The sequence below is a fragment of the Marmota monax genome, unplaced genomic scaffold (genome assembly GCF_021218885.2).
Source record: "Marmota monax isolate L192 unplaced genomic scaffold, Marmota_monax_Labrador192_F-V1.1 WCK01_AAM20220418_F8-fsc00118, whole genome shotgun sequence".
In the NCBI taxonomy this organism is placed as follows: Eukaryota; Metazoa; Chordata; class Mammalia; order Rodentia; family Sciuridae; genus Marmota; species Marmota monax.
In genome coordinates this window covers 3,055,415-3,079,894 of record NW_026695231.1, presented here as the reverse complement: position 1 = coordinate 3,079,894, position 24,480 = coordinate 3,055,415, and the positions used below count along the sequence as shown (strand labels likewise).

At 39.3% G+C, this 24,480-nt stretch overlaps 1 protein-coding gene across 1 annotated transcript in view; it reads left to right on the top strand.

Moving 5' to 3' along the window:
* Positions 1–24,480, top strand: part of Ush2a (usherin) — a 763,436-nt gene that overhangs the window by 712,838 nt on the left and 26,118 nt on the right. The window contains exons 63-64 of the mRNA XM_046438452.2: positions 2,067–2,388; positions 24,268–24,474. Of these exons, the coding sequence (XP_046294408.1) occupies positions 2,067–2,388; positions 24,268–24,474 (529 nt within the window). The remainder of the gene's footprint in view (positions 1–2,066; positions 2,389–24,267; positions 24,475–24,480) is intronic.

Below are 24,480 nucleotides of genomic sequence, written 5' to 3'. Positions count from 1 at the left end.
AGATCTGTTTGGGCTCCGTGACAAGCAAGAGGGATGTTGCTCCCTACACAAAGGAAGCTTGCCACCAGCCTTCTTCCCAGAGCTTAAATAATTGCTTGGCATTTTTCCCTATCACATTTTAAGTAACTCACATCCTCAGAGAGAAGAGTAATAAAAGGCATTTTACGCTTAAAATTTAGTAAAATGAACAGAACCACTTAAAAAAAATTAAAGACTGGGTATTGATTTTCATCCACCATAGGTAAAATACAGCTTAATTGTAATCTGATGTGTAGACCAGATATCCCCTATAATTATCTCTGATATATAGTTCTATTTAAATGAAACATTCATGGTCTTCTGCATCTACTCATGACAATTATTTAGGGTCGTATTAAATATTAAACAGTAATTAAAACTTCTCAGGTATCCTCCATGCCTAATCCACATACTGTGTGAATTGGCTTTTATCCTGCTCTGAACATTAAAAAGGCCCATGTTAGATGCAGAGATGGACATTTTATATCAGCTTCCTCTTCACCTGATCGTACACGCAAGTTTCAAAAATCATAACTTGCTCCCTCTTTAAAACTATCATTCAAAAAGACTTTTAGAGAAGAAAATGGTTTTCCAGATGTGAAAGGGACACTTTTTTTATCCAGGCTAGAAAAAGAAAAAAATATTGATTAATCTGATAAACTTAGCAGTGACGTGTAAGGACACAAAAGAGGTCTCTTCTTTGCCCACTCTAGGCTATAAAATCAATGACATAAAACAGAATATCATTTGTTATACAAAGTGGAGGTTCATGCAGATTTGGGGGGAGTTGTGGTTTTTAAAGCACATTAATATTTACTAGATATTGCAAATTAGTGTGTCCACCTTTCCATACCCTCAACTGGTCAATAGGAAGTAGCCTTACAATGCCCTAATACCAGAAAGAAACTGACTCAGGATTCAAAAACTACCACAGTTAAAGAAGAAAGTGAATAATCCCTATGTGCAGCATCAAAATTGACCTCATAGAATTGCTTGGAAGTCATGTCTGCCATACACAGCTATGGATTTATTCACCAATAAACTGATCACTCCATCACAGTGGGGGTGGGTAAGAGAGAAAAGAGAGGGGAAGAGGTGATGGGGAAGGAAAGAAGTCACAAAGGAAGCATGAAGTATTATTTTAAAGGCAAAAATGTGAAACAAAAAAGCAAGAAGACAGAAGTCAGTGATTAGAGGAGCAAAGAGGGAAGGTAGAAAATAGAAGAAGACAAGGCAGAATCAAAAGAAAGAAAGGTAGCTGAGTGTTGAGAGATAATTAGGGGTGTCATAAAATCAATGGGGCAGGGGAACAGAGAAAAAGTGCTTCTCTGCAGCCACAGGCACTGAACACTAACCAAAGTCCCTTTCCTTGGAAGGGAAAAGTCCCTGTTATGTAAATAGATCCTTCCAAGTGGCCTAGACCAGCTATGAGGCAAAACATAATTGATTAGTTGAGTTTAACTGGATGGTGATAAGGTGTCTCCATGATGGATAATCTAGTGTGTGGCTGGGTTAACTTTGGCCCCAAAAGGTCTTTGTGTGGTGTAAGAGGGACTGTTTTAAGATGTCAGGTATCAGGTGAAGGGATTTATTACCACTGAGACCTTAATGCCATGATGTTCCTTCATGACCTGGAAACATCCCCAGGGAATCACTCAGTCCTGGCTGCAGTAGGAAGGGTCCCCCGCTGCTGAAATGGGTCCCTACTCCCCAAGCTGCATTATTCATTGCTATGTTAAGTAATTTTGCAAAGAACCAGAATTTTCATGCTGGAAAGAACCTTCATAGTTTACTTATTTCATACAGCCCTCTTTAGGAGAAGAATTGTGTCCACACCAGCCGAACAGATGAGGATCTTTCCTTTAGTTTGGAAAAACGAAAGGATTTAAAATGTTCAAACCTTTCCATGAAACTAGGACGTTTTGTTGTTCTTTAAAAGAGTTAGTTATACTTAAAAATAAATGTAAGCTTGTCTTTTTTATGAAAACACTTGGTCTTTTAAAGATTTGTGAAGATGGTCATCTATAATACTATGTTGTGTCCCGAAGGTACGAAGTACGAATTCAAGCTTGTACTACCCTGGGATGTGCATCGAGTGACTGGACATCTATCCAGACCCCTGAAGTTGCACCTCTGATGCAGCCTCCTCCACATGCAGAGGTACAGATTGTCCCAAGAGGATTTCAGCCCACTGTTTCCCTTCTGTGGACAGGTCCACTCCAGCCAAATGGAAAAGTTTTATACTATGAATTGTACAGAAGACAAATAGCAACTCAGCCTGGAAAAGCCAATACAGTCCTAATCTACAATGGAAGCTCAAATGCATTTATGGATTCTGAACTATTGCCTTTCACAGAGTATGAGTATCAGGTAAGAAATGGGTCTCACCAACCATTCAAACTGAGATTATGTGCACCTATCAGGGCCTGCCTGTAAAAATTGCCTGCAATTTGAAAAACCGCTTAATGCGATCTTAAGGATGGTGATAATTTTTTTTTAATTTTTCAAGCAGTAAATGAGGGAGGAAAGACCATATTCATTTGCCTTCTTCATTTCCTTAGTTCTTGATCCATGTGATATATGCTTATTTTTTTCTATGTAGATTTCAAGTGAAGTATTTGCTTTTCAACCATTGATGACATGGTTTCTACCATTACACTTCCCTCTGTCAGTGCTGCCTTGGTAGGAGATGCTCCTTGTTAAAAGATCACTTTGAAAACAATTTATTAATCATAACAAAACAGAATCTAATAGTGAATATCTGTAGCCACTGTGCTCAAGAAAGATAATGAAGTGTCGAGAAAGGTCTAAATGGGTATAACTAATCTGAACATGGGATGAAGCAAATTTTGTCTGAAAACTGCATAAAAAAAAATAAGACCTTGCCTATCCCTAAAAAGACAATAATAAAAATAATTCTCTGAAAATATTTTGTAAAGCCAAAGAGTTTCTGTTAGATTTGTTTTGCTGTTGGAATCCTTGTGCATTCTTCTAGTAGTAACCCAATTTGCTATAAAGGAACGGCTCCCTTCACCTTTAGCTCAGGACTGTTGGAAGGCCCCACTAGCACGTCATGGTATCTCCTAGCTAAGTTGGTGGGCACAGGAGCCACACTCAACCCTTCAGACTCATCTTGGGCTGATATTGAGCAGAGCCACTCAGAATTTTGAAAGGTGGGAGTGAGAAATCCTGGTAAAGTATCTCTCACCACAATTTAGAAGTTTTCCTTTTTGCTGTTACTTTCTAGCATGATTCTTCAAGTGTTCTTTGAATTCTGTATGCTCCCAGTACATACTCGTCTGCTTAAGTGAGAATCAGTTGCTCCCAGTACATACTCTTCTGCTTAAGTGAGAATCTGTTCCTCTTACAGTCAAAGAAAGCTTGCTGATTGGTGCAAGCACTACATGCCAGGTGCAATACCAAGAAAAATATTCTAAAACAGGAAACTGCATCTCAAAAGGTTTATCAAAGGGCTGGGGATGTAGCTCAGTGGTAGAGTGCTTGCCTAGTATATGCAAGGGGAAAAAATGCATATCATAACAAGAAATAATAAAATCACCAAGTCATCAGGCATATGGTGAGCAAATGGATGAGGACGATTAGAGATAACATTTGTAAACTTGAAAAAAAATGTATGTTTAGGTCAGTAATATGTGAGACAAATTTCCCAATAATATTAATAAGAATCAAAAATATAAATAGATTCTTTAATAGTTTGGACAAATACACAGATATAAATCCATAATTTTTTGTTTGCCATTCCAAATTTAAAAATCTCTTAAAAGCAAATTTTTGGTTTCTTTGGTTAGGCACAACTCATTTGGCAGAAAAGCCCATTGTAAATAGACTTGAGACTATTTAAAGTATTTATTTATTCCACTAGTATATGAATATTCGTGTTTTACTGCAAAAATATCATATTTTATTATAAGGTGGCTAACTACATCAGGCTGGAAATATTACAAAATATGCAGCAGATACATCTTATTACCTTTCTGAAATCTAATACACACACGCACGCATGCACACAGACACACACACACACACACACACACACAGACACACACACACACCACATCAGGCTCCAAGGGATTAGGATAAGGATTATGTCTTATGTTATGAAGGAACAAAATTCCTATTGATGCCACAGTTGGAGACAGAATACTGTTAGAAACAGTCAGGACCTATGTGGCCATACCTCTGTTCTGTTCTTGTTATCTTTACTAAAAAGTGTCAAGTTATCAAAGATTCCTCAGTTCTCAATTATCTGTTCTCCCTCATGAATAAAAATGTACCTTGGTGAGAAAGGAAGGAATTGACATGAAATCTTTGGCCCAAAACTTACATGACCCAACTGAATGCAAACCAGTAATGACAGCATCCTGGGAATGGCATCATGTCACTGGAATATCTACTGGTCACATTTTTTGTAGCCTTCTCATCTCACTTTTCTACGGAGTGGTAAACTCCAAACGTGTCTTCTCTGTAGTAAATTTCTCATCAGGAGTTAAGGATAATCAAGGGATCCACATTTCAGAGGGCTGGCAAGTTAAGAATCTCAGGCTGTGCTGTGTCTTTTGTAACTGTTATTATCAGCTCTGCGTCACAGATCGCCTCCATACTCATCTCACCCAAATGAAAGCATTTAATTTGGTTTTTCAGAACAAACTGATCTCAAATTTGCATTTATTAACTAATCCTCTGTTGTTACAACATAAGGATAGGGAGCAGGGAGGGAAATGGAGTCTATTAGACCCAGTTCTCATGGAAAATGATATTTTGAAAAGCAAAGATTAAATGCTGAAATAAATGAACTAGATTATTAGATTTATTTAGCCTGTGTGAATGATGAGCTTTTATGGACCCTGAGTAATTCCATGAAAGTCATTGAGGAAGCTATGTACTAAAGGAATTTATTTTCCCTTAACAAAAGAGCATTTTGTCTTTGAGATGAATTTGCATTGCTTGTAAAGCCACTTGAGTGTCCCTTCATCTGTAAGTTGCATTTGAGGAAATACCTTCATTGCCCTACACACGATCTGTTTACCTAACACCTGACAATCATTTGAATCTTCTGCAGATGATTGTGTTGTTAAGTTAATTTATATCTTTGTTGGGAGTTAAAACAAAAGAGCTGAGAAACTCCCAGAGGTGTGGGACTATCTGTCAGAGGAATGGCCATGCTGTGTCACTGAGAGGGTAGTCATCCACATGGTATGCCCTGAGTGTCAGAAGTGGCACTTTCCCACACTGCCCTGTATCCTTGTATTCACTTCTGGTTTTGAGTTCAGTTGTTGAAGGCAGCTGCTAAGATTTAGTTACGAGGGAGAACAAGGCAGCATTCTCTAGTCTAAATTAATTCATCAGATGAGTTGTTCTGTGGCAGAAACGGATATAGTGTAGGTAAGTTCTCACAGACAAGAGGATCTGGAAATATCTGGAGAAATGGATGGTCACAGAGAGAGGGGGAACCACTCACTATAGAAGACCATGGAGGTCAAGGGTTAACATGTCACTCATCACATAACAATTCTCATAACGAGCTAGGCAGTTAGTTCATTTGAAAAAGTCATGTGATATCACACTATCTTTTTCAGTAGCACCTCAATATTTAATGTCCTAAGGTAGGTTCCTTGCAGAGAAGGATTACCCAAAGAGCTTGTTAAAAGTGCAGATTCCTGAGAAGAGGAGAAGATGGAGGAACTTCAGCTTAGGTGGTCTACAGCCCTTTAAAAAAAAAAAAAAAAGTATTTCCCCAGAGTAGCAGTAACCTCTTTAAGCTTGATTTTTCAGGTTCCAGGCCCTGATTGCACTTTAGAATCCCATGGGGGAACTGTGACTACACTCCTGAAGGAGTCCAGGCCCCACTCCTCTGGAGTTCTTATTTCTTGAATGAGTTCAGGCATCCCAGAAATTCAAAAGGTCCCCAAGTGATCCTAATGTGCAGCCAGGGTTGAGACTCCTTGTTGCAAACTGTTGTAATGTAGATTGCTTAGAAAAGAGAAGCCAGCTCCTCATACATGCCTGATTCACTTTGATGTTATTGAATAATTGATCACTATTTTATTTACCTTGGTCTATCTATAGTTACACTTAATTTTTTTGAGACAGGGTTTTGCTATGTTGCTCAGACTGCATTCTAACTCCTCTTTCAGCCTCAGCTTCCCAAGTAGCTGGGATTATAGGAGTACTAAAAGCCAATGTGAGTGCCTTTATTTTAAGTGCTGGGATTGAATCCAGGGCTTTGAACACATTAGGCAAGTGCTGCTCTACCACTGAGCTACACCCTGAACCCCTTATAGCTTTCTTAAAGAAGAATCTTGTTGTTTTGTATGAAGCTACAGAAGAGGACAGAATATATTTTCTGGGAAGCTGATGTCTCAATCAAATAATTTCTTTCTTTCCCTCTTGGGTTTTCTTTGGTTGTCCTCACCATTGTTCTATTTTTTTTTTTTTTTATAAGCATTGACATCATTTAAAACAGAGCACTTTTCTAGTTTGGGTCGTTTCAACTCAATTTCTAGAATTCCTAGATTCAGAAGGACTAAACTCTGAAGGATAAGCTTTCATAAAACCTGTAAAGTCTGAAATGGGATTCAAAAAATTTAGAAGTGTCTATATTTCAGGAGGACATGTGGGTGACTTTGTAGAGCAATGTAGTGCAACATCCCATTCGAAAGAAAACATTCTTATTTCAAATACAATGTACGAAAATCTAATTCTTAAACAACTCTGTGTTTTTACACATAAGTGAGATGCTTCTATCCTAAATGAATTCCTTCCAGTGCAAAGACTTTTCCTTAAATGAAGATCACAGGTTTATTCAGCAGTGCTACAGAATATTTACAAATCAAATATGATTTTACCCACAGGCTGCTCAACTATGTCTTCAGTTCTTTCAAAATTGTGCTGTACAACTATATTCAATATACAGCTTTTTTTGTGGTTTGTATCTTAGGTGTTCCTCAAAGCTTATGTGATAAAAAGACTGGTCCCTAGAGAGAAACCTTGTAGAGGCGGGGCCTAGTTGAAGGAAAGAGGTTGGTGGGTGCTTGCCTGCAAAGGGTATGTTGGGGCCCTCTCCCTACTTCTCTCTCTCTTCCAGGTTTCCATGAGGTGAGCCTGTTTTTTCTACCCATTTGCCCACTGCTGTGATGATGTGTCTCACTACAGTCCAAAAGCCATGGAGCCAGTCAACCATGGCTTTTGGAAACCTCAGAAACTCTGAGCCCAAAGAGTTCTTTCCTCCTTACAAATTGATTTATGTCAAATACTCTGCCACAGCTACAGAAAATTGACTTAACACAGAAAATTTGTATCAATAAGTCGGGTCATTTCTATAACTATGTATTAACTATACTTGACCACGTTGTTCAAAAGCCTTGAACTGTTGACAGAAGGAGTTTGAAAAGATTTGAAGAAACAGATTATAAAATGCTTAGAATTGTCCAGTAGAGCACACTGGACAATTCTGATGTTATCTCAGAAAATCAAAATGTTATAGGAATGTGGAAAGTAAAGACTGTGCTCATGAGGTCCCAGATGCGAATGAGGAGTAGTGGGAATTGGACTAGAGGCCATTCATATTACATTCTGGCAAATAACTTGTCTATACTTTTTTCACACCCTGAGACTTTTAAGTGAGGTTGAACTTCAAGGTGAAAGACTAATTAACCTGGTGGAAGAAATTTGAAGGCAGCACAGCATTCAGGAGGTAGCAGATATTGCTGGCAGATTTTAGCCAGATTTACTGTGAAAATTGGGATCAAGAAACAGACAGAAAGATTTGAAAAACTTGCCAGTAAGGGATACTTTAAAAGTTGTGGACAACCAGGGTATGGCTACAAAAGAAAGGAAGGAAGGAAGGAAGGAAGGAAGGAAGGAAGGAAGGAAGGAAGGAAGGAAGGAAAGAACAGAACCATTAAAAAGAAGTCAAGTACTTTGCATTGGTACAATAGGAAAGATGCCTTGAGAGCAGCTCAGGAATTAGCAAGAACCCATCCATGAAAGGCTCAAGTGTTAACTCATTTCAAAGACATTGCTTTGAGAAGAAAGCCCAAAGTGGCCCACTAAGAGTATCCTGCCTGCTCAGGGCCACTTAAGGAATTATTTCCCTGGGACCCTTTTTCCCTGTGTTCAGCCATCCAAGCACTCAGAGGCAGCTGCAGCAGTGTTTCAAGTGGATTTGAGTTCCTTCTGGCAGCAGACCTTGGTGTCATGTAATGCTGGTTTTGCAAACAGGAAGAATGCAATGCTTTGCTCATTTCAGGTATTTTGTCACAACTATGCAAAGCTGACTGTCACAACCTCCAAATTCTGTGAGGGAAAGTTCTTAATTGTTCAGCAAGCAAATTAGGACAGTTGTCTCCCCACAGGCTTCAAGAGAGACTTGGATGTGAATCTTACTCCATGCTTCAATTTCTTGTGATATTTTTGTTTTTGTTTTTTCAGTGCTGGGGATTGAACCCAGGGCCTCACATGTGCTAGTCAAGTGCTCTCCCACTGAGCAGCACCCCAGCTTGGCAAGTTTCAGTTTTTACCTTCAGGGAGTGAGCTGAGGCTAATGAGTAGCTCTTAGTAATTGTGCATTCATATTCATACTCTCGCTTAAGGCAATGACTCACCACGGAGTTGCTAGGGCCTGCCAGGGCTCCCCCTTTCACTGAATCATGCTGTCAGTGACTTAATTAGTTTTCCTGAAACTTCCTCACTTTGACAGATTTTTGCGATAAGCACCCCCACACACTCAGGGACTCAGAAGTCTTCTGCTGCCTCATGACTGGGTGATTAAGAAGCCACAGGTCAGTCTTAGAGGCAACCCTATGACTCACTCATCTGATCTTGGGCCCAGTGATGCAGGAGCCTGCACAGGACAGCAGTCTGCTGTCGTCTAACAAATCAGCAATGTCCATAAACAAAAGGTTGAAAGAAAGGGTTGTGAAGGAGACAGAAGGGGATCCTGACTGTCCCTGCCAAAGGCAGCTGACTGAAGACCACAGGAGGATCCCATGGAGGGATCCCATGGAGGGATTAGAGATTAAAAATCTCTAATCACTAGCTTATACACAGAAACTATTCAACTAGTACAACAATAATCATTATTATTATTACCTTCCCTCCTTAGAGTGGACAGAGGACTTCTTTCTCCCAATATTCATAAATCCACCAAGTGCAGAACTCTGACTTGCCCTATTGCACATGTGGTTTTCTGTGACCCAAGAGAATAAAGTCCTACAGTTGGGCAGGCTGCTCCTAACTCCCCTTTCTGCATTCAGGGCTATATGGGGTGTAGGAGAAATGCTCTTAGCAGAAAAATGAGAACTAGCTCAGTACCGGGAACACACCAATGCTATTGACAAATCCTCTACACCTGTGAATTATATGCACTCTATGCTCTTTCACTTTGGATACTGAAAGCTTCTCTGTTCTCCAAATGAAAAGACCAAGTTAGGAACACACACCTGGGACAACATATTAGATATTTAATATTTCACAGCCTCGTTTTTCTCATCAAATAATGGGTGGGTTGTGAGAACTAAGATATCTTGTGTGTTTAGCAGGATACTTGCTGCATAGTAGGTCCAAGCCCCTTCCCTCTTTTCCAGCCCCCAACCAGCTAAAAGAAGGAAATACATTCTTCAAGATGGAAAAGAGCGGAGTTTAAAGAATTCTTTTGTCTGTACAAATGAATCATTAATAAAATATTAGAATGTAAAAGTCTCTAATCAAGAGCACAATTGGCTCTGAAGCTGTGACATTCCTTCAGTAGGCAGATCAACCTTCCTTGTCCTTGCCATCTCTCTTCTCAGAAAAATAATAATAATAATAATAATAATTTGCCCACATAGCCATGACTAAAATTTCTCCCAAAGCCCATATGTAGTCTGACCAGCTACACACTTCATAGTGCTGTTTTCTATAGCCGCCACCCTTACCCTGTCCCTTCCCTAAGCATTTTCTGTATCCCATTTAGAGACAACTTATTGAGCTTGTTTTCTGTTTGGTTTTGGACTTGCATTTAATTAGGTATTAATCTCACTAACGTATTTCTGACCACCATAGAGGCTTTTGTTTGGTTAGTTTCTCCCACAAGAACTGAGCTCCCTCCACCCCCACTTCCCACAGATCAAGGTTTTAAATGATTTATTGATATTGTGTGACTCAGGCGGTGCATTTGTTCTAAAACTTTGGTGTCCGAGCTTACAGCTTAGACTGAAGGCCACTAGGACATTTCCATGCAGAGAAAACTCAGATGTGTCACTAGGCCATGGGGGTGGCTCACTTTTTTCCCTCAGGTATTCTGTTGCCTGTGGGACATCTCTGGCCTTGTGTGTGAGCACATTCAAAAGCATGCTCCAGGTCTCCCTGCTCTTCTTCTGTCTGTTGTGGAGTTTCTTAGGACTCTATTCTGAAGCTGCTATTGTTGGCAGACTTTGATGTGCTTTGAGAGAAGTTTTTCAGCTAAAGATGGGTGGGTTCTCACCCTTTTGCAAATGTAATTTGATCCTCTTTTCTCTGTGTTGGATGCTGGCTGGAACAAAAAAAAAATGTGAAACCCTCTGGAATTTTCTAATGAAGATAATGTGTAATTCCAACTTGTTTTCCTATGAGGCTCTTCGCAAAGAATTCTGGTTCCATGATGAGACCATGAAAGCAAAGGCTCTCCAAAGTCACTTAAAGCTTAGGTCCTGCAAAGACATCCAGGAAGGCATGAGACATGGTTTACTTATTTTCCTTTATCCTATAAAGAGAGTATTTAATAACTTTTCACTAGTAAGTACCTACCATGTTCAGAGTGTGTAGTTAGTAAGAGTGAAGCAAGAAACAAAACCCTTAGGGACCTAAAGTTTAGTTTGATAAGACAAAGAAACTTGTCCATGAATAATGTTTCCATAGAGATATAGCTCTAAATATAGAAGTTTAAAAGATCTAAGTGATGGCAAAACAGACCTAGGGTAGCACAGGCCTTTTCCTCTTCAGAGACAGCACTGTTTCCACACCAAATTCTCATAACAACTCTTATTTAACTACCTGGCCAGGCTGATGGGTACAGCAGAGGGGGTATGAAAGAGTTACCTAACCAAAATCATTCCACAGACAAATGAGGAGGCACTATTTCTCTATATCTTGAGTCTCACCCAGAAAAACAGAGATAGGAGGAAGAGGAGAAGGAAGAGAAAGAGAAGGAGGAGGAGGAGGAGGAGGAGGAGAAGGAGGAGGAGGAGGAGGAGGAGGATCAGGATGACCATGAACATTCTTCCAAATTTCCATTCTTATGATCAAATGCATCTCTCAAGCACTCTTATTGGTACCAGTGTAAAAGTTCAAAATGTTCTCCTCTATATCCATCAGGATCTTAACAAGGAACAGATGGCACACTCCAAAGGGTATTTGAAGAGAATTTTATGAGGAGACCAATTATGGAGGTGTGGGCAGAATTCAGAAACTCAATAAGGGATGTTGAATTATCCAGGGACTAACTGTCACCTTCCAGGTCTGAAGGGACAGGGGAGAAGCTTTGAGAAGGAAGGCAACCTTGTCAAACTGTGGTGCCAAAGAGAGGGGAGCAGGAGACATATAGACTCTGAACTCTCTCCTCCCTTGGAACAAATCCAGCTGGAAAGAGGCCAGAGGAGAAATGATCCAGGTGAGGGGGGTCTGTGGAAGTCAGCCTCCTGGGATACAGAGAATGTCAGAGAGTCCAGAGAAGGTCAGGAAATAGATCTGGAGAAAAGCCAGCACATCCCCCAGACCTCAGCCTGGCACTTCTCACCCCACACACCACATTGCCTTCTCGGGTAGAATCCTTCCAGGGTTAGATGATCACTTGACAGGCTTTGGCTTGCCAGTCTCTCGATATTGATAAACCGCTAAGTAAATCTGAAGACTTAAGGTGGATTGCACTTAAGTACTTGAACCAATGATATATTTCCATCAAATTCTAAATAAATGCCTTGATCTAAATGAGGCAATCAAATCTATAGGTGGAAACAACACTAACATATTTAAGTAAATCGGATGCCTCTGATTGAGATCTTTAAGAGATAGTTGAGACTTCCCATTAATTGATTTATCTATCCCTTGATGGATCTGATCATTACTAAGATGCCTATAAGCATCTAAGAAACTGGACAATTCTCTCCTTGATGCTATAGGCATATTCGTAATGGAAACCAGAAATAAAATTCTTTTCAATGAAGGACCCGTTGAGTTGCTCCAATGTTTTCATTTGTTATTGGTGCATTAGTTACACAAAGCGGTAGGTTTCATGGTGGCATATTTACACATACTCAAAAACACAGTTTAATCAATTTCACTCCCCAACACCCACACCCTTCTTTCTTTCCTCCCCTAATCACCTCCCTTTACCCTAATAGTCTCCTTTCTACTTTCACGGTGTCTCCTTTTCCTGTTTTTTTTTTTTCCTTTCTACCTCCCACACGTGAGGGAAAACATACCTCAGTTTACTAAGTCTGAATTACTTTGCTCAAAGTTTTGAGCTTCAGTTCTACCCATTTTCATGCAAATGACATAACTTCATTCTTCTTTATGACTGAATATATGCATTAATATATGTTTATATATATTTCATTTACTTTATCCATTCACCTCTTGATGGATACCTAGGCTGATTTCATGACTTGGCTATTGTGAATTGTGCTGCAGTCAACATAAGTATGCATGTATCTCCAAAGCATGTTGACTTTAATTCTTGTGGCTAAATACCAAGGAACTATGCAGCTGGATTCTATGACAGTTCTATTTTGAACTTTTTGAGGAACCTCCACACTTAGTGCCATAATGGCTGTACTAATTTACATTCCCTCCAACCGTGTGTAAGGGTTTCTTTTTCCCATTGTCTTCAACAGCATTTATTGCTATTACTATTCTTGATGATTGCCATTTTAACTGGAGTGAGATGGAATCTCAGTGTCATTTTGATTTGTGTTTCCCCAAAGGCTAGAGATAGTGAACATTTTTCATATAGTTGACCATTTGTACTTACTTCTCTTGAGAAGGTTCTGTTCAGTTCATTTGCCTATGTCTTGATTACATTATTTGCCTTTTTAAGGTTGAGTTTTGGGCATTCTTTATATATTTTGGGTATTAATCTTCTGTTGTTAAGAATAGCTAAGATTTTCCTCCTTTATGTTGGATGTCTCTTCACTCTTGTTTTCTTTGATGTTGTGCCGCAGTCTGGCTGGGCACACAATCACGAGCCACCACACAGCTTGTAGATTCAAACAGCAACTCTTTATTCCCGAACTCACACCAGCCGTCTACAATCACGTTCTGGGGAAATCCACGTTCTCTGCCCAAATCCACTCCCACTGGGCTTCTCTCTCCCAAAATATACTGTCTGAATCCCGTGAGAACTCAAGGGGAACTCAGGCAGCAGGATACGCCCTATTCCCAGCAGGAATAATCTTAAACCTGGAACGCCCTAAACCCGATTATCCTAAACCGGGAACACCCTAATCCGCCCTGGTCCTTGAGCAAGGTCACCTACATTCAATGTCACTGCAACATGAGGTACGCTGGCAAGGAAATTGTCATACCTACTTGGCTAATGGCTCCCAGCATCTCCCCCATTCTGATTAGCTTTACCTGGGTGAAATCTCCATTGCAATGTTTAAAAACTCCACAGTCAAAAAATAAAACTGATCAGAAAAACTTTAACCTAGGTTTGTATGAGCTCAAAAAATAAAAATAGAACCTTATGATATGGAAAAATGCAATAATAAATAGCTATTGAAAAAAGCATCCTGGTTAATCACTGTCGCAGATGTAAGAATGGCCAAGCTGGAGCTCTGGATATCAGCTGCCATGGATTTGAGTCAAATCATCTTCTTTTCGATCTGTAGAAATTGTTTTAGTTAATCTCTCTGGAATCCAAATCGGCTGCTGTTCTCCCTGTGGAAACACACAAACAAAACCCCGACTCCAGACAATCACTGGGTCAGGACCTTTCCATTGTCCTGTTAGAATATCTTTCCAAAGTACCTTAGGCTTATGTACATTTTTTGGATACATATGTCTTTCCGCAGCACTAAGTCCTTATGAATCCAAATTTTAAAAGTTTAGTGTAAAAAGGGTTATTTTAAGTTTATCTTTGGGGGACAGAAGCCCAGTGAGAGTGGATTTGGGCAGAGAACGTGGATTTCCCCAGAACGTGATTGTAGACGGCTGGTGTGAGTTCGGGAATAAAGAGTTGCTGTTTGAATCTACAAGCTGTGTGTGCCCAGCCAGACTGCGGCATTTGTGCCCAGCCAGACTGCGGCAATGTTGAGAAGCTTTTTAAATTCGATGACATCCCATTTATTGATTCTTTTTCTTATTTCCTGAACTCTAAGAGTCCTCTTCAGGAACTCTTTGCTTATGCTCATATGTCAAAACGTTTTTCATACTTTTTGTTCTAACATTTGCAAATTTTCTGGCTCTCTGCAAATATACTTGGTCTCTGATACATTTTGAGTTAATTTTTGTGCAGTTAGAAATAGGGATATAGTTTCATTTTTTTTTTTTCATATAGATATCCAGTTTTCCCACCAATTTTTGCTTGGGGACTTTCTGAGAAATTTTCAGTAATAAGGCAAAATAGAGAATGCTATCCAATGAATAAATTTTAGTATAGGAGAAATATTTCTGGAAAATCCAGGCTTTTATTTATTCTAGCCCTTAAAGCTCTGGAGTGAAGAATTTGGAAGAAAGATAAAGAGAGACATGTGGGCTGAACACAGAATGTTATAAGGTTTGCAAATCTCTCATTGATCCATAACAACTAATTGGGACCCAGAAGTGAGTTACTAAGTTGTTACTAGTCCCATTGTCTCTTCCCAACTGTAACTCAGTCTTCCATGTTTTTTTTTCACACAAGTAATATAATAATAACCACTATTATTTATTTCGTGTTTGTTGTATGCTAAAAAAAATATGCTAAGAACTTTATGTGAATTAACTACTCTCAAAACAACCATTTGAGGTAAGTGTGGTTAATATCATTTTCCAGGTGAGAGAGCTAAGGAAGTGAGAAAATAGGTAACGTGTCCAGGGATGTAGAGCAGAGAAGGATAAAATTTGAACCTTAAGATTCAGGTTTCAAACCCTGTGTTTTAAAATTCTATGTCACAGTTGCTTCCAAATTGCTTTCTTATATGTCTCTGGAGCTTTCAAAATCTTGGCTAACTATTTATAAACGTAATTATTCTCTACCCCATTCCTCGTGAATTTATAGAAACATTATTGTATCTAACTCTTAGAATGGTCCTATGAGGCAGGTGTAGTTATTATTATTTTTAATCATCAGGTATCTAAATCACTTAGCAAATTACCCAGTGAAAAGGGGGGCACAGTCAGAACTCAGGCCCGACAGTCAGTGAAGGTTCTGCTAAATGATAGCTTCTTTACCAGCTTCAGAAGCCGACTTCCCAACATTTTAGGGGTACATTTACTTGCTGGCTCTGGATACTCCTCGAGTGATTTAAAATTCACTAAGCTTTAGTTTCCTTAGCTTTAAAATTAGGGTGAAAAGACTTATTGCTGTGAACCTTAATTGAAAGGCTAGGACATGGTTTCATATTAAATTCAAATTTAATACATAAATGCATAGAAAGTGTTCAGTACTCACTGTTCCTATCAAATACAAATCAAATAGTGATTGACCCACTGGGAGTGTTCCCTTAGCTTCACGTAAAACACAAACTCCTCTCTGGTTCCATGAGGACTTTCATGGTTTCATATCTTTCTGCTTCTATCCTTCTCTTGCTGCCCTCTGATTCTTTCTCACTAAGGCCAGCCATACCAGCCCTGGGCTGAGAATCCACATTCTTTGCACATGCTCTTCCTTTTTCACAGAATGTTTTTTCTCTCCATCTTCACATGGTGGCCTCCTGTCGGGTGCACCCCAGCTTGATCACCACCTCCTGAGAGAACCTCCTAGACAAGCCAAGCATCTCTACTCTACTACCATGCATACGTCACCCCACAGTAAATCTTCTCCTTTCTAGTAGGTACCATTACCTGCTTCTTCATGACTGCCTCTGGCCACCCATGTGTTCATTCCAGCCTTGATCACTGCCCAGTTCATAGACCAGTGTCTGGCACCTAGAAATGGCTCACCCTGTTGAATTCCTGGAGGATAAGTAGTCTTACCTAGTTAACTGTACTCTCATTCCTGGAGATGTTAATCCTACTTGGTGATTGTTCTCTTAGCTTACTCTCACAACTTTTTGTGGAGAAAGTATAAGCTACATCAGTTAGGGTCTAATTATCATTTTAGGAAGCATAATGGAATTTTGATACATCTCTACATGTTTTGAACAGTGTGGGAAGAATGTGAGTAGCACTTGCCTCTGTATAATACTCAATATTGTTTAAAGCAAGACAAATGGCAGGAATGGATGCCACCGGGTTCATGGAGGTTTCCACCATCTCACTTTGGGGCTGTCCTCCACAGAAGCAGTCCCTACAGCGTTCAGCAACAGGCCCAGGCAGCAATCCACACATTGGAAGCCATGCCAGGCCTTCCTCAGTGGCTTCACAGAGAAAGTGGTAGAAAGTTTGGGCCTTTATATCTCATATTTATAGGGGAAGGCTGGCCCTACTACTTTCCAAGTTGGATAAACTTCTCTGCACCTCAGTTTCATCATTTGTAAAGTGAGGGTAACCCCATAGAGTTGTTAGGAGGATGAAATAGATTCAAACACACAATATACAAACAAAAGCATAAACCAATTAACTTCCCCTAGGAGAGGTGAATGGGACGGAGTTCCTGTTTTCTTTCAGGGAAAGCATATGTAAGCAATAAAGAGTAACATGTAATACATTTCACATTTTCATTATTATTAAAAATGAATCAAGGTCAATTTCAGTATTTCCCACTCATATTTTCCTTCCTCACATTTTAGAAAAGAGCCATATTCGTATTTATGGAACAACTCCAATGAGCATGGCAGTATGCTAAGCAGTCACGAAAGAAGACACCCATTCCCAGCAGGGGAAGTACCATGTAATTTCTTTAGTTGTTTCACGTCTCTGAATTTCAAAAGTGCCAGTAGGAAGCAAGACAATGTCCTGCTGTACCCTTCCTCCCCTGGGTCCCAGAATTCAATTAAAATCATGTTCCATCTTGCCTGATCCAAAGTGTTTTAGATGAAAGGAGCCTGGATCCAAAGTGTTTTACAGAGACTCTATCTGTAAAAGTGTGACTGTAACATATCCGGTAAAGTACCATGCAAACAGAGATGCAGGAAAAAAAAGTCCATTTGATGATAAAAGGAAATCAGACAGGTGGATAGTGGAATAGACAGCTACATAGATCTTTTCAGCAAGTTATTCCTTTATGGCTGTAGCCTGCAGGGCTACTCATGAAATAAAATAATCTTGTAATCATGTAATTTCAGATTTATTGCCTTTTCTTTTCAGTGACGAGTCTCCCAAACCACAATTCTGGCAAAGCCCAACTTGGCATATTGCTATTCAAACATATTCAAAACCCACGACAAGCTACCCTTTAAAAAGGCATTAGCATGAATGCCATGGGAAAATATACCCCAAGGTTGTAGATGAATTGATATGATTTCCTTGATTGTATCTTTTTATTTATGAGGCATAATTTATGAGCACTGGAGAGCAAACTGCAATGAGTGATGACTAACTACAGCCAAAGTCATAAATCAAGAGCAGTGAAAGAAGCAGTGATTTTGATCGAATCTATTGAATTAGCTCTTGGCCTTAGCCAATACAGGTATTGGAAAGACCTTTTTAATATCTATTTGTCTCCCTCATGGGAATGTGATAACAATCTCATTACATGCCCCTAGGAAACAAATAATTTAATTGTTTGCCTGTTAACATGCAACCTGTTTACTCTACTTATTAATTACTGGCATGGCTGTTCATGCTGGATTTTTATTTCTGATGTGAATTCTTAAGAAAATATATTCACAGTCTCCAGCTTTTGTAAACAGGGAGATTGTGTCTCTAGTTCTGCTTCATATGAAGTTGTCCTGATTGTGTCTTTAGTTCTACTTGATATGAAATTGTCCTCAGAATTGTTAAAATCTTTATTTTAATCAAAATGTGTCCTTATTGCACAAGGAAGCATGTTAAAGGACATCACAGAAGTTGCAGAGCGCTAAACAATTCCTCCATTTCTTAATCCTCTGAAAGTTAGCTATTATAGCTCTTATAATTAGCAGCCTAGAAAGTACAAACTTTCAAATTGCAAGGATAGCCACCATCAATACTTCAGGAGTCAACAGAGTAAAGGGTTGTTGGTTTTGGTTGTTGTTTTGTGGTTTTTGTTGTGGTGCTGGTTTGTTTTGGGTATAGAAAAATATCACAATCACCAACATATGTTCCCTTGGTTTTAACATGTAGCATTTTCAAAAGAATCATAAAATATTTTTTCAAATAATGGATTTTTCTTAAGATCAAGAAAAAAACACATCAGGAACCCCCTTTGAATTGACATGACCAATTTCACATTTTACCAAGACAATACTTGCAAAATATCCAAACTAAGGAAGTTAATTCAGAAAGATAGAGGCCATTGAGGCAAATATTAAAGTGAAAACGTTTTTACTGTCATGTGCTGAAGAAGGACTGACTTGTTGATGGAGGCACTCTTTGGCTATATCTCTCCTCCTATCCTAAGCAGAGTAGTGGCTCTTCTCTTTCCCACTTACAAAAACAAAAACATAAAAATTACTTCTGCTTACAAATTCTTGCTTTCCTCCTGGAATAAAATTGGAAGAAAAAATGTTGGGCTGAGAGGAATTGGGAGCATTTAAAATAATAGTCATCTGGGTAGCAAGGAATAACCCCACAAGTTCCAGAAATATCAGGGTTTCAAGAAGTGAAAACAAGGAGATAAGGGGTAGTTCTGCCAAGTTAGTGAACTCTGGTTCTGTTTGGAACTGTGACATCCATGGTAGTAAGCTTTATGATGATTACTACGTTAGTGACATACTAAAAGAGATGCATTCATACAGTTTTTAAAATGACTGAAGATAGTGCCAAAGTCAACAAAAAAGTACTTTTTTCAATACATAACATGGGTAGAAACTGAAAACTTCTGTGCCTGGTTCTCCAGAGAACAGCTCATTGTGTTTCTCAGACAATGTTGGGCACAAGAATTACGTGGTAGGCCAGTCACGGTGGAGCAAGCCTGCAATCCCAGCGGTTCAGGAGAATGAGGCAGGAGGATCACAAGTTCAAAGCCAGCCTCAGCAAAAGCGAAGGACTAAGCAACTCAGTGAGACCCTTTCTCTAAATAAAAAATTCAAAATAGGGCTGGAGATGTGGCTCAGTGGTCAAATCCCCTGAATTCAATCCCCGGTACCAAAAAAAAAAAAAAAAAAAATTACGTTGAAGTAAATTAAGAGGGTAGGTTCCCAGGTCCTCTCTCCAGAGATTCTGATACAGGGATCCAAATGATCTTGGTGATACTAGCCAAGGAACATATTTTGACAAAGACTCTTCTCCAAGTAGATTCCTAAGATGCACTTTTTCAAGGGAAGATAAGTGAGTATATGTAGTGTAATTATGGCAAATTAGTGGCAGATGATGACACTGCATGTAATTAAAATTATTTATGGCAAAATGCAATAATTAGTCCTTTGCAGGTTAAGTAAATAATAGTTTCAGTTTTTAATGAACAACAAGCATAATGGTGGTAGTATTCACTAGATTAGAAAATACATTGCAAACAGAAATATAAACTGACATTAATCTACTGTGTTGCTGGTCAAATTATAGAATCTGTGAATAAATAATTGTAGTTATTTTATATTTATTAAAAGTAGCAAATCTGTATTTTCTATGACATCTTACATGATAAATCTTTTTTAAATTTATAACAGTAACCTTAAAGGGAAAAAAAAAAAAAAACCTCTAGTTTGGTCAGTCTTAACTTGCTCTCTAACAGCTTTTTGCTGAGAAGTTCCTGGCTCTTGTGGTCATAGCTGTATGCAGTTACATGTACACATGTAAAATGGTCACCAAAACTGAATAATTGGTCTTTTGGTGGAAACCTTTATCATCTTCAATTTGTTGATTATGAAAGAATGTTCAGTGTGCATGCCTCAAGTGTAAAGATACTGTGAACTAATCAAAGATGAAGAGTGCCTTACTTTTTGTCCTCTTGGCCCTAGAATCCATAAGCCTTACCACTTCTCCTTTCTCAGTTATGACCCTCCCTATGAGTAGTTCATGCTTTATGTTTATGGACCCAAGGATTATTTGAGGGAATCTCAGGAAACAAACTGGATGGACTGATTGTCAGATAAAAGATACGTAGGTAGATACATGACAAATGGTCAGATGGGAAGATAGATAGGAATAAGAGGTGTGACCCCTTTCCTCACCCATCAAAAGGGTCACAGCCCACACTCCTGTAGCAAAAGACAGGTTTGCAAGAGAAAAGCATAACAAATATATTTAATCAAAGTTTTATGTGATACAGGAGCCTTTGGGAATGAAGACTCAAAGATCAAAGAAAAACCGTTTATGCTGAGGTTCGGTGAAGAATGGACAGCCTTTTGGAAACGTAATAAGACAAAAGGGTATCATCTAGGGACTGGGAATGTGGCTCAGGCTCAGTGGTAGAGTGCCTGCTGGCACGAGTGAGGCCCTGGGGTCCATCCCTAATACTGGAATAAACAACAAGCAAATAAAAAATGTATCATCTAATGCTAATAGACTTCATAGAGAAACCCGGCAAGACCTGTCTTTCAGATTCTTCTTGACCACTTTGTGTAGCTTTCTTTTTTCCCAGGAATAGGAAAAGATCCACTGGAATAAGAATCTTCAAAGGAGAAAGAGCAAGAGAGTGACCTTTCTAGGTTTTACAGTTGGTGGGGGGCAGTGTTGGTGGGGAGAGTTCTAGTGTCTATAACCCTCTTGGGAGAAAGAAATTCTGGCTTCTATATTTCAGTTCAGGGGAGAATCAGTGGTGGGAGAATGGAGGATGGGAGAAGGTCACAAAGACCTTGCTTTGAAGCCTTCCAATGTCCTTCAGTTCAAAGTACTCAGCTCACTAGGGCACCATAGATCAGTGGACGGTGGTTTGAGCCCCAACAGACAAAGAAGACAGGTAGAGATACATAAAGTAGCCCACTCTTGTCTGTTCATGAGACATTTCATTTCTGATTTTTATATTGGTTTGTTAAGACTAACAGGTCAGGTCGTTGGGGATGTAGCCCAGTGGTAGAGCCCCTGCCTAGCATGCATGAGTGCTGGGTTCTATCTCCTGTAACGCAAAACAAAACAAAAATAAAAGATCAGGATGTAGTACTCAAAATTTCCCATACAAGATCTTGGCCGCTTCTCTTTCTACCCCATAAAGATGTCTCCAAACCTTGGCACATTACTTCTCAGTGAAAATCATAGGCATATTCTTTTAGGTTTTGTTTGTTTGTTTGTTTGTTTTTCTGAACTACATTTCAGCTTCTCTACCTTCTGTTTAGCTGGATAGACAAAATTCCATAGTAAATTCTGGTATTGTCAAAATTTTTACCATAACAGAGAAAACGACAAAGACAGAATAAAGCATTTCATTGACAGGTTCTCTTTTCCTCTTTTTTGGTGTTTTTTATCACAGAGACACTGCCTTGATACAAGTTTTGTGAAATCCACAACCCTTCATTATCTCAGTCAGCCTTCTCTTCATTGTAACTGTTTTCATTTTCACAGTAGCTCATGTAAATAGGCTGATCCTGCTTTGCATAAGCATGTTGATTTATATGAATGCTATTTTGATCTCAAATTGATTGAATACTAAAAAGAAAGTCTAGGAAAAAGAGCAATGTGTTATGAAGGTCTTCTGTCAAAGACAAAAGACTAGATCCTACATGCACTCCCAGTTAGTAATAGGGAATTTTGTATTGCCTGTTTTTAGAGAAGAATATTCCTAAAGAATACAGAAAAGAAAGAAAAAAAGAACCCTCTAATACTGAGGGCCAAGAGTTTTAAATATGATGGATTAAATTACATTTTTAAAATAGGACTCCATCTGATAAAAGCCTGTGTGATGCAGGTGGGCATGAGATTTACTATTATCTCCAACATCTGCATTCAAAAGGCTTAATAATATTTATGATTCTATATCTACATCAGAAATGGAAGAAAAGTAATTGTTCATACTCTGGATTAGAACTGTGCTGAGCCCTTTCTATGACTTAAACTTATTTCATCTCATTTTCTTTCAACACACCATGCCTACACTACAGCTGTCTCCTATTGGTGCTCAGTAATTAATTGGCAACTTGCTGGATTGTTCTTTCATTATACCTAGTTGGCCTTTTCTCCTCATTTTCTTCTCTATCTATTGTGACCCTGAATAAAATTTTACATGCCTTTAAGTCACCAAAGCTCTGATCCCAGCAAAAAAAATTTGACGTCCACATTGGTACTTTATTTTGTATCCTTTTTCCAAATCATGTCTCCATCTCACCTCCTGGAAAAATATTTATGGAGCAGATTGAGAAGGCAGGGACCCTTCCTCATCAGTCCCAAATCTGATCTTTTCTTTACCCTCCCCTCTATTTTTAAGACTGTGGCTATTTCAGAGTGGACAAGAGCAGCTGCGGGTGTAGTCTGACCTCTAGTTTTCTGGAAGCCCAGCTCTTCCATTGCTAACAGCTTCCTGCTCCTTTCTTTCCTATGCCCATCAGAGTAAACCCCCCACCCCCCAGCACCCTGCACCTAAGACAATTTACCATGTCTATCCATCCTTGGAAGCTAAGAGACCTTACCTAATCCAGAATTGCAGGTATTCATCTATGGACAAGTCATTTAATTTTGTGATCCTGAGTGTTTTATTTATGCATATAGATGACATACAGAATCAAAAGCAGTTTATTGGAAAGAGCTCTGGCTTCTAGCTTCAGCTCTTACAACTTCTGTCACACTGAGCAAGACGGTGGGATTTTCTGAAACTCGGTTTTCCCACCTGCATAAGGGGGCTGTTCATACTTTCTCTACTCACCTTATAAGTTTGCCCTTGTGAGGACTAAGTAAACTAACAGATGTGAAAGTACTTGTAAAATGTGGAGTTTATACAAATGTAAGTGATTATTATGCAAATGAGAGGTACCCAAGCTCTTAAAAGAGCAGGGTTGACTATGTAAGTAGGTTAGTTGTCTCTTTTAAAAATGGGGCTGCTGGCACTCCTATCAGCAAGGGGCTGGAGATTTGCATTTGACAGCAATTCAACCTCAGAAATTGGCTTGTACAAAGAAATCCTCCAAAAGAGGCATGGAAACACTGATAGGAGTTGGTCTAACTACTAAAAATCAGTCTGATGTTTCTTCTCTTGAAGATATTATTGATGTAAACCAAAACAAAGCTAAACTCTGACTTCAAAGTACTAGCCAACAGTGTTTTTTTTCCTAAATATCTTACATTTTGAACATTCTGCATGCTTTTTTTAAGACCGCATACCTGGGATGTGTGCACTCTGAAATCAAACACATTTTATGGACTTGTCTCTAAATGCTCAGGGTAAATTTTTTATTAAAAAGAGAGGTGGGGGAGGGAACAAGCAGAAACATCCAATGAGCGGGGGGGGGGGGGGGGGGGGGGGGGGAAGATTCCTGAAGTAAGACTTGCACATGAAAGCTTACTAAGGAATACTTCTACTCCTAAACACACAGACAGTCTTCTTGTATTGCCATTTAGATCTATCATTCTGATTGATCACTGTGTAGTTGGCTATTATTGGGCTTAATTTAACCCTATACACTCACACATCCATCTACTCTGTCTATTGTACCTGACATTCTACAAATTACTTACTCATGCAAATGACGACCTAAGGCAACCTTTTAGGATACTCGTGTTTAATTATACAAATGGTTCTTGATAAATAAGATTATACATCTTTCCATATGTTTATTTCCTCCTTGATGAAAGAAAATTTAATTTTCATGCAGATTTGGTGGGGACAGTGTTTTAAGAATTGCTGAGTTTTATGTAGTCTGCAGATTCGTCCAGTTTGCAGAAGCTGACAAACTCTCTCTGCTTCCCTCACAGAGAGGAGCTGCTTTTCATTAGGATAACACCCACCTACTGCATTCTGACATCCTTAGTGGCCCACTATGTGTTCTCATAGTACTTTGTGATGGAGAAGTTACAAAATCAAAGTTTATCTGATTCTGTTGTCTTCAGTTGCTTTTTTTGATTTCCCCCCTCCCCCCAGCCTGAGAGTATCTTGCTCTTCTCTGGTCTTGTTGATTTCTCTTGTAGGTCTGTGCAGTGAATTCAGCAGGAAAAGCCCCCAGTAGCTGGACGAGGTGTAGAACTGGTCCTGCCCCCCCAGAAGGTCTCAGAGCCCCCACGTTCCATGCGGTCTCTTCTACCCAAGCAGTGGTCAACATCAGTGTCCCTGGGAAACCCAACGGGAACGTCAGTCTCTACAGGCTATTCTCCAACACCAGTGGGGCCCACACCGTGGTGAGC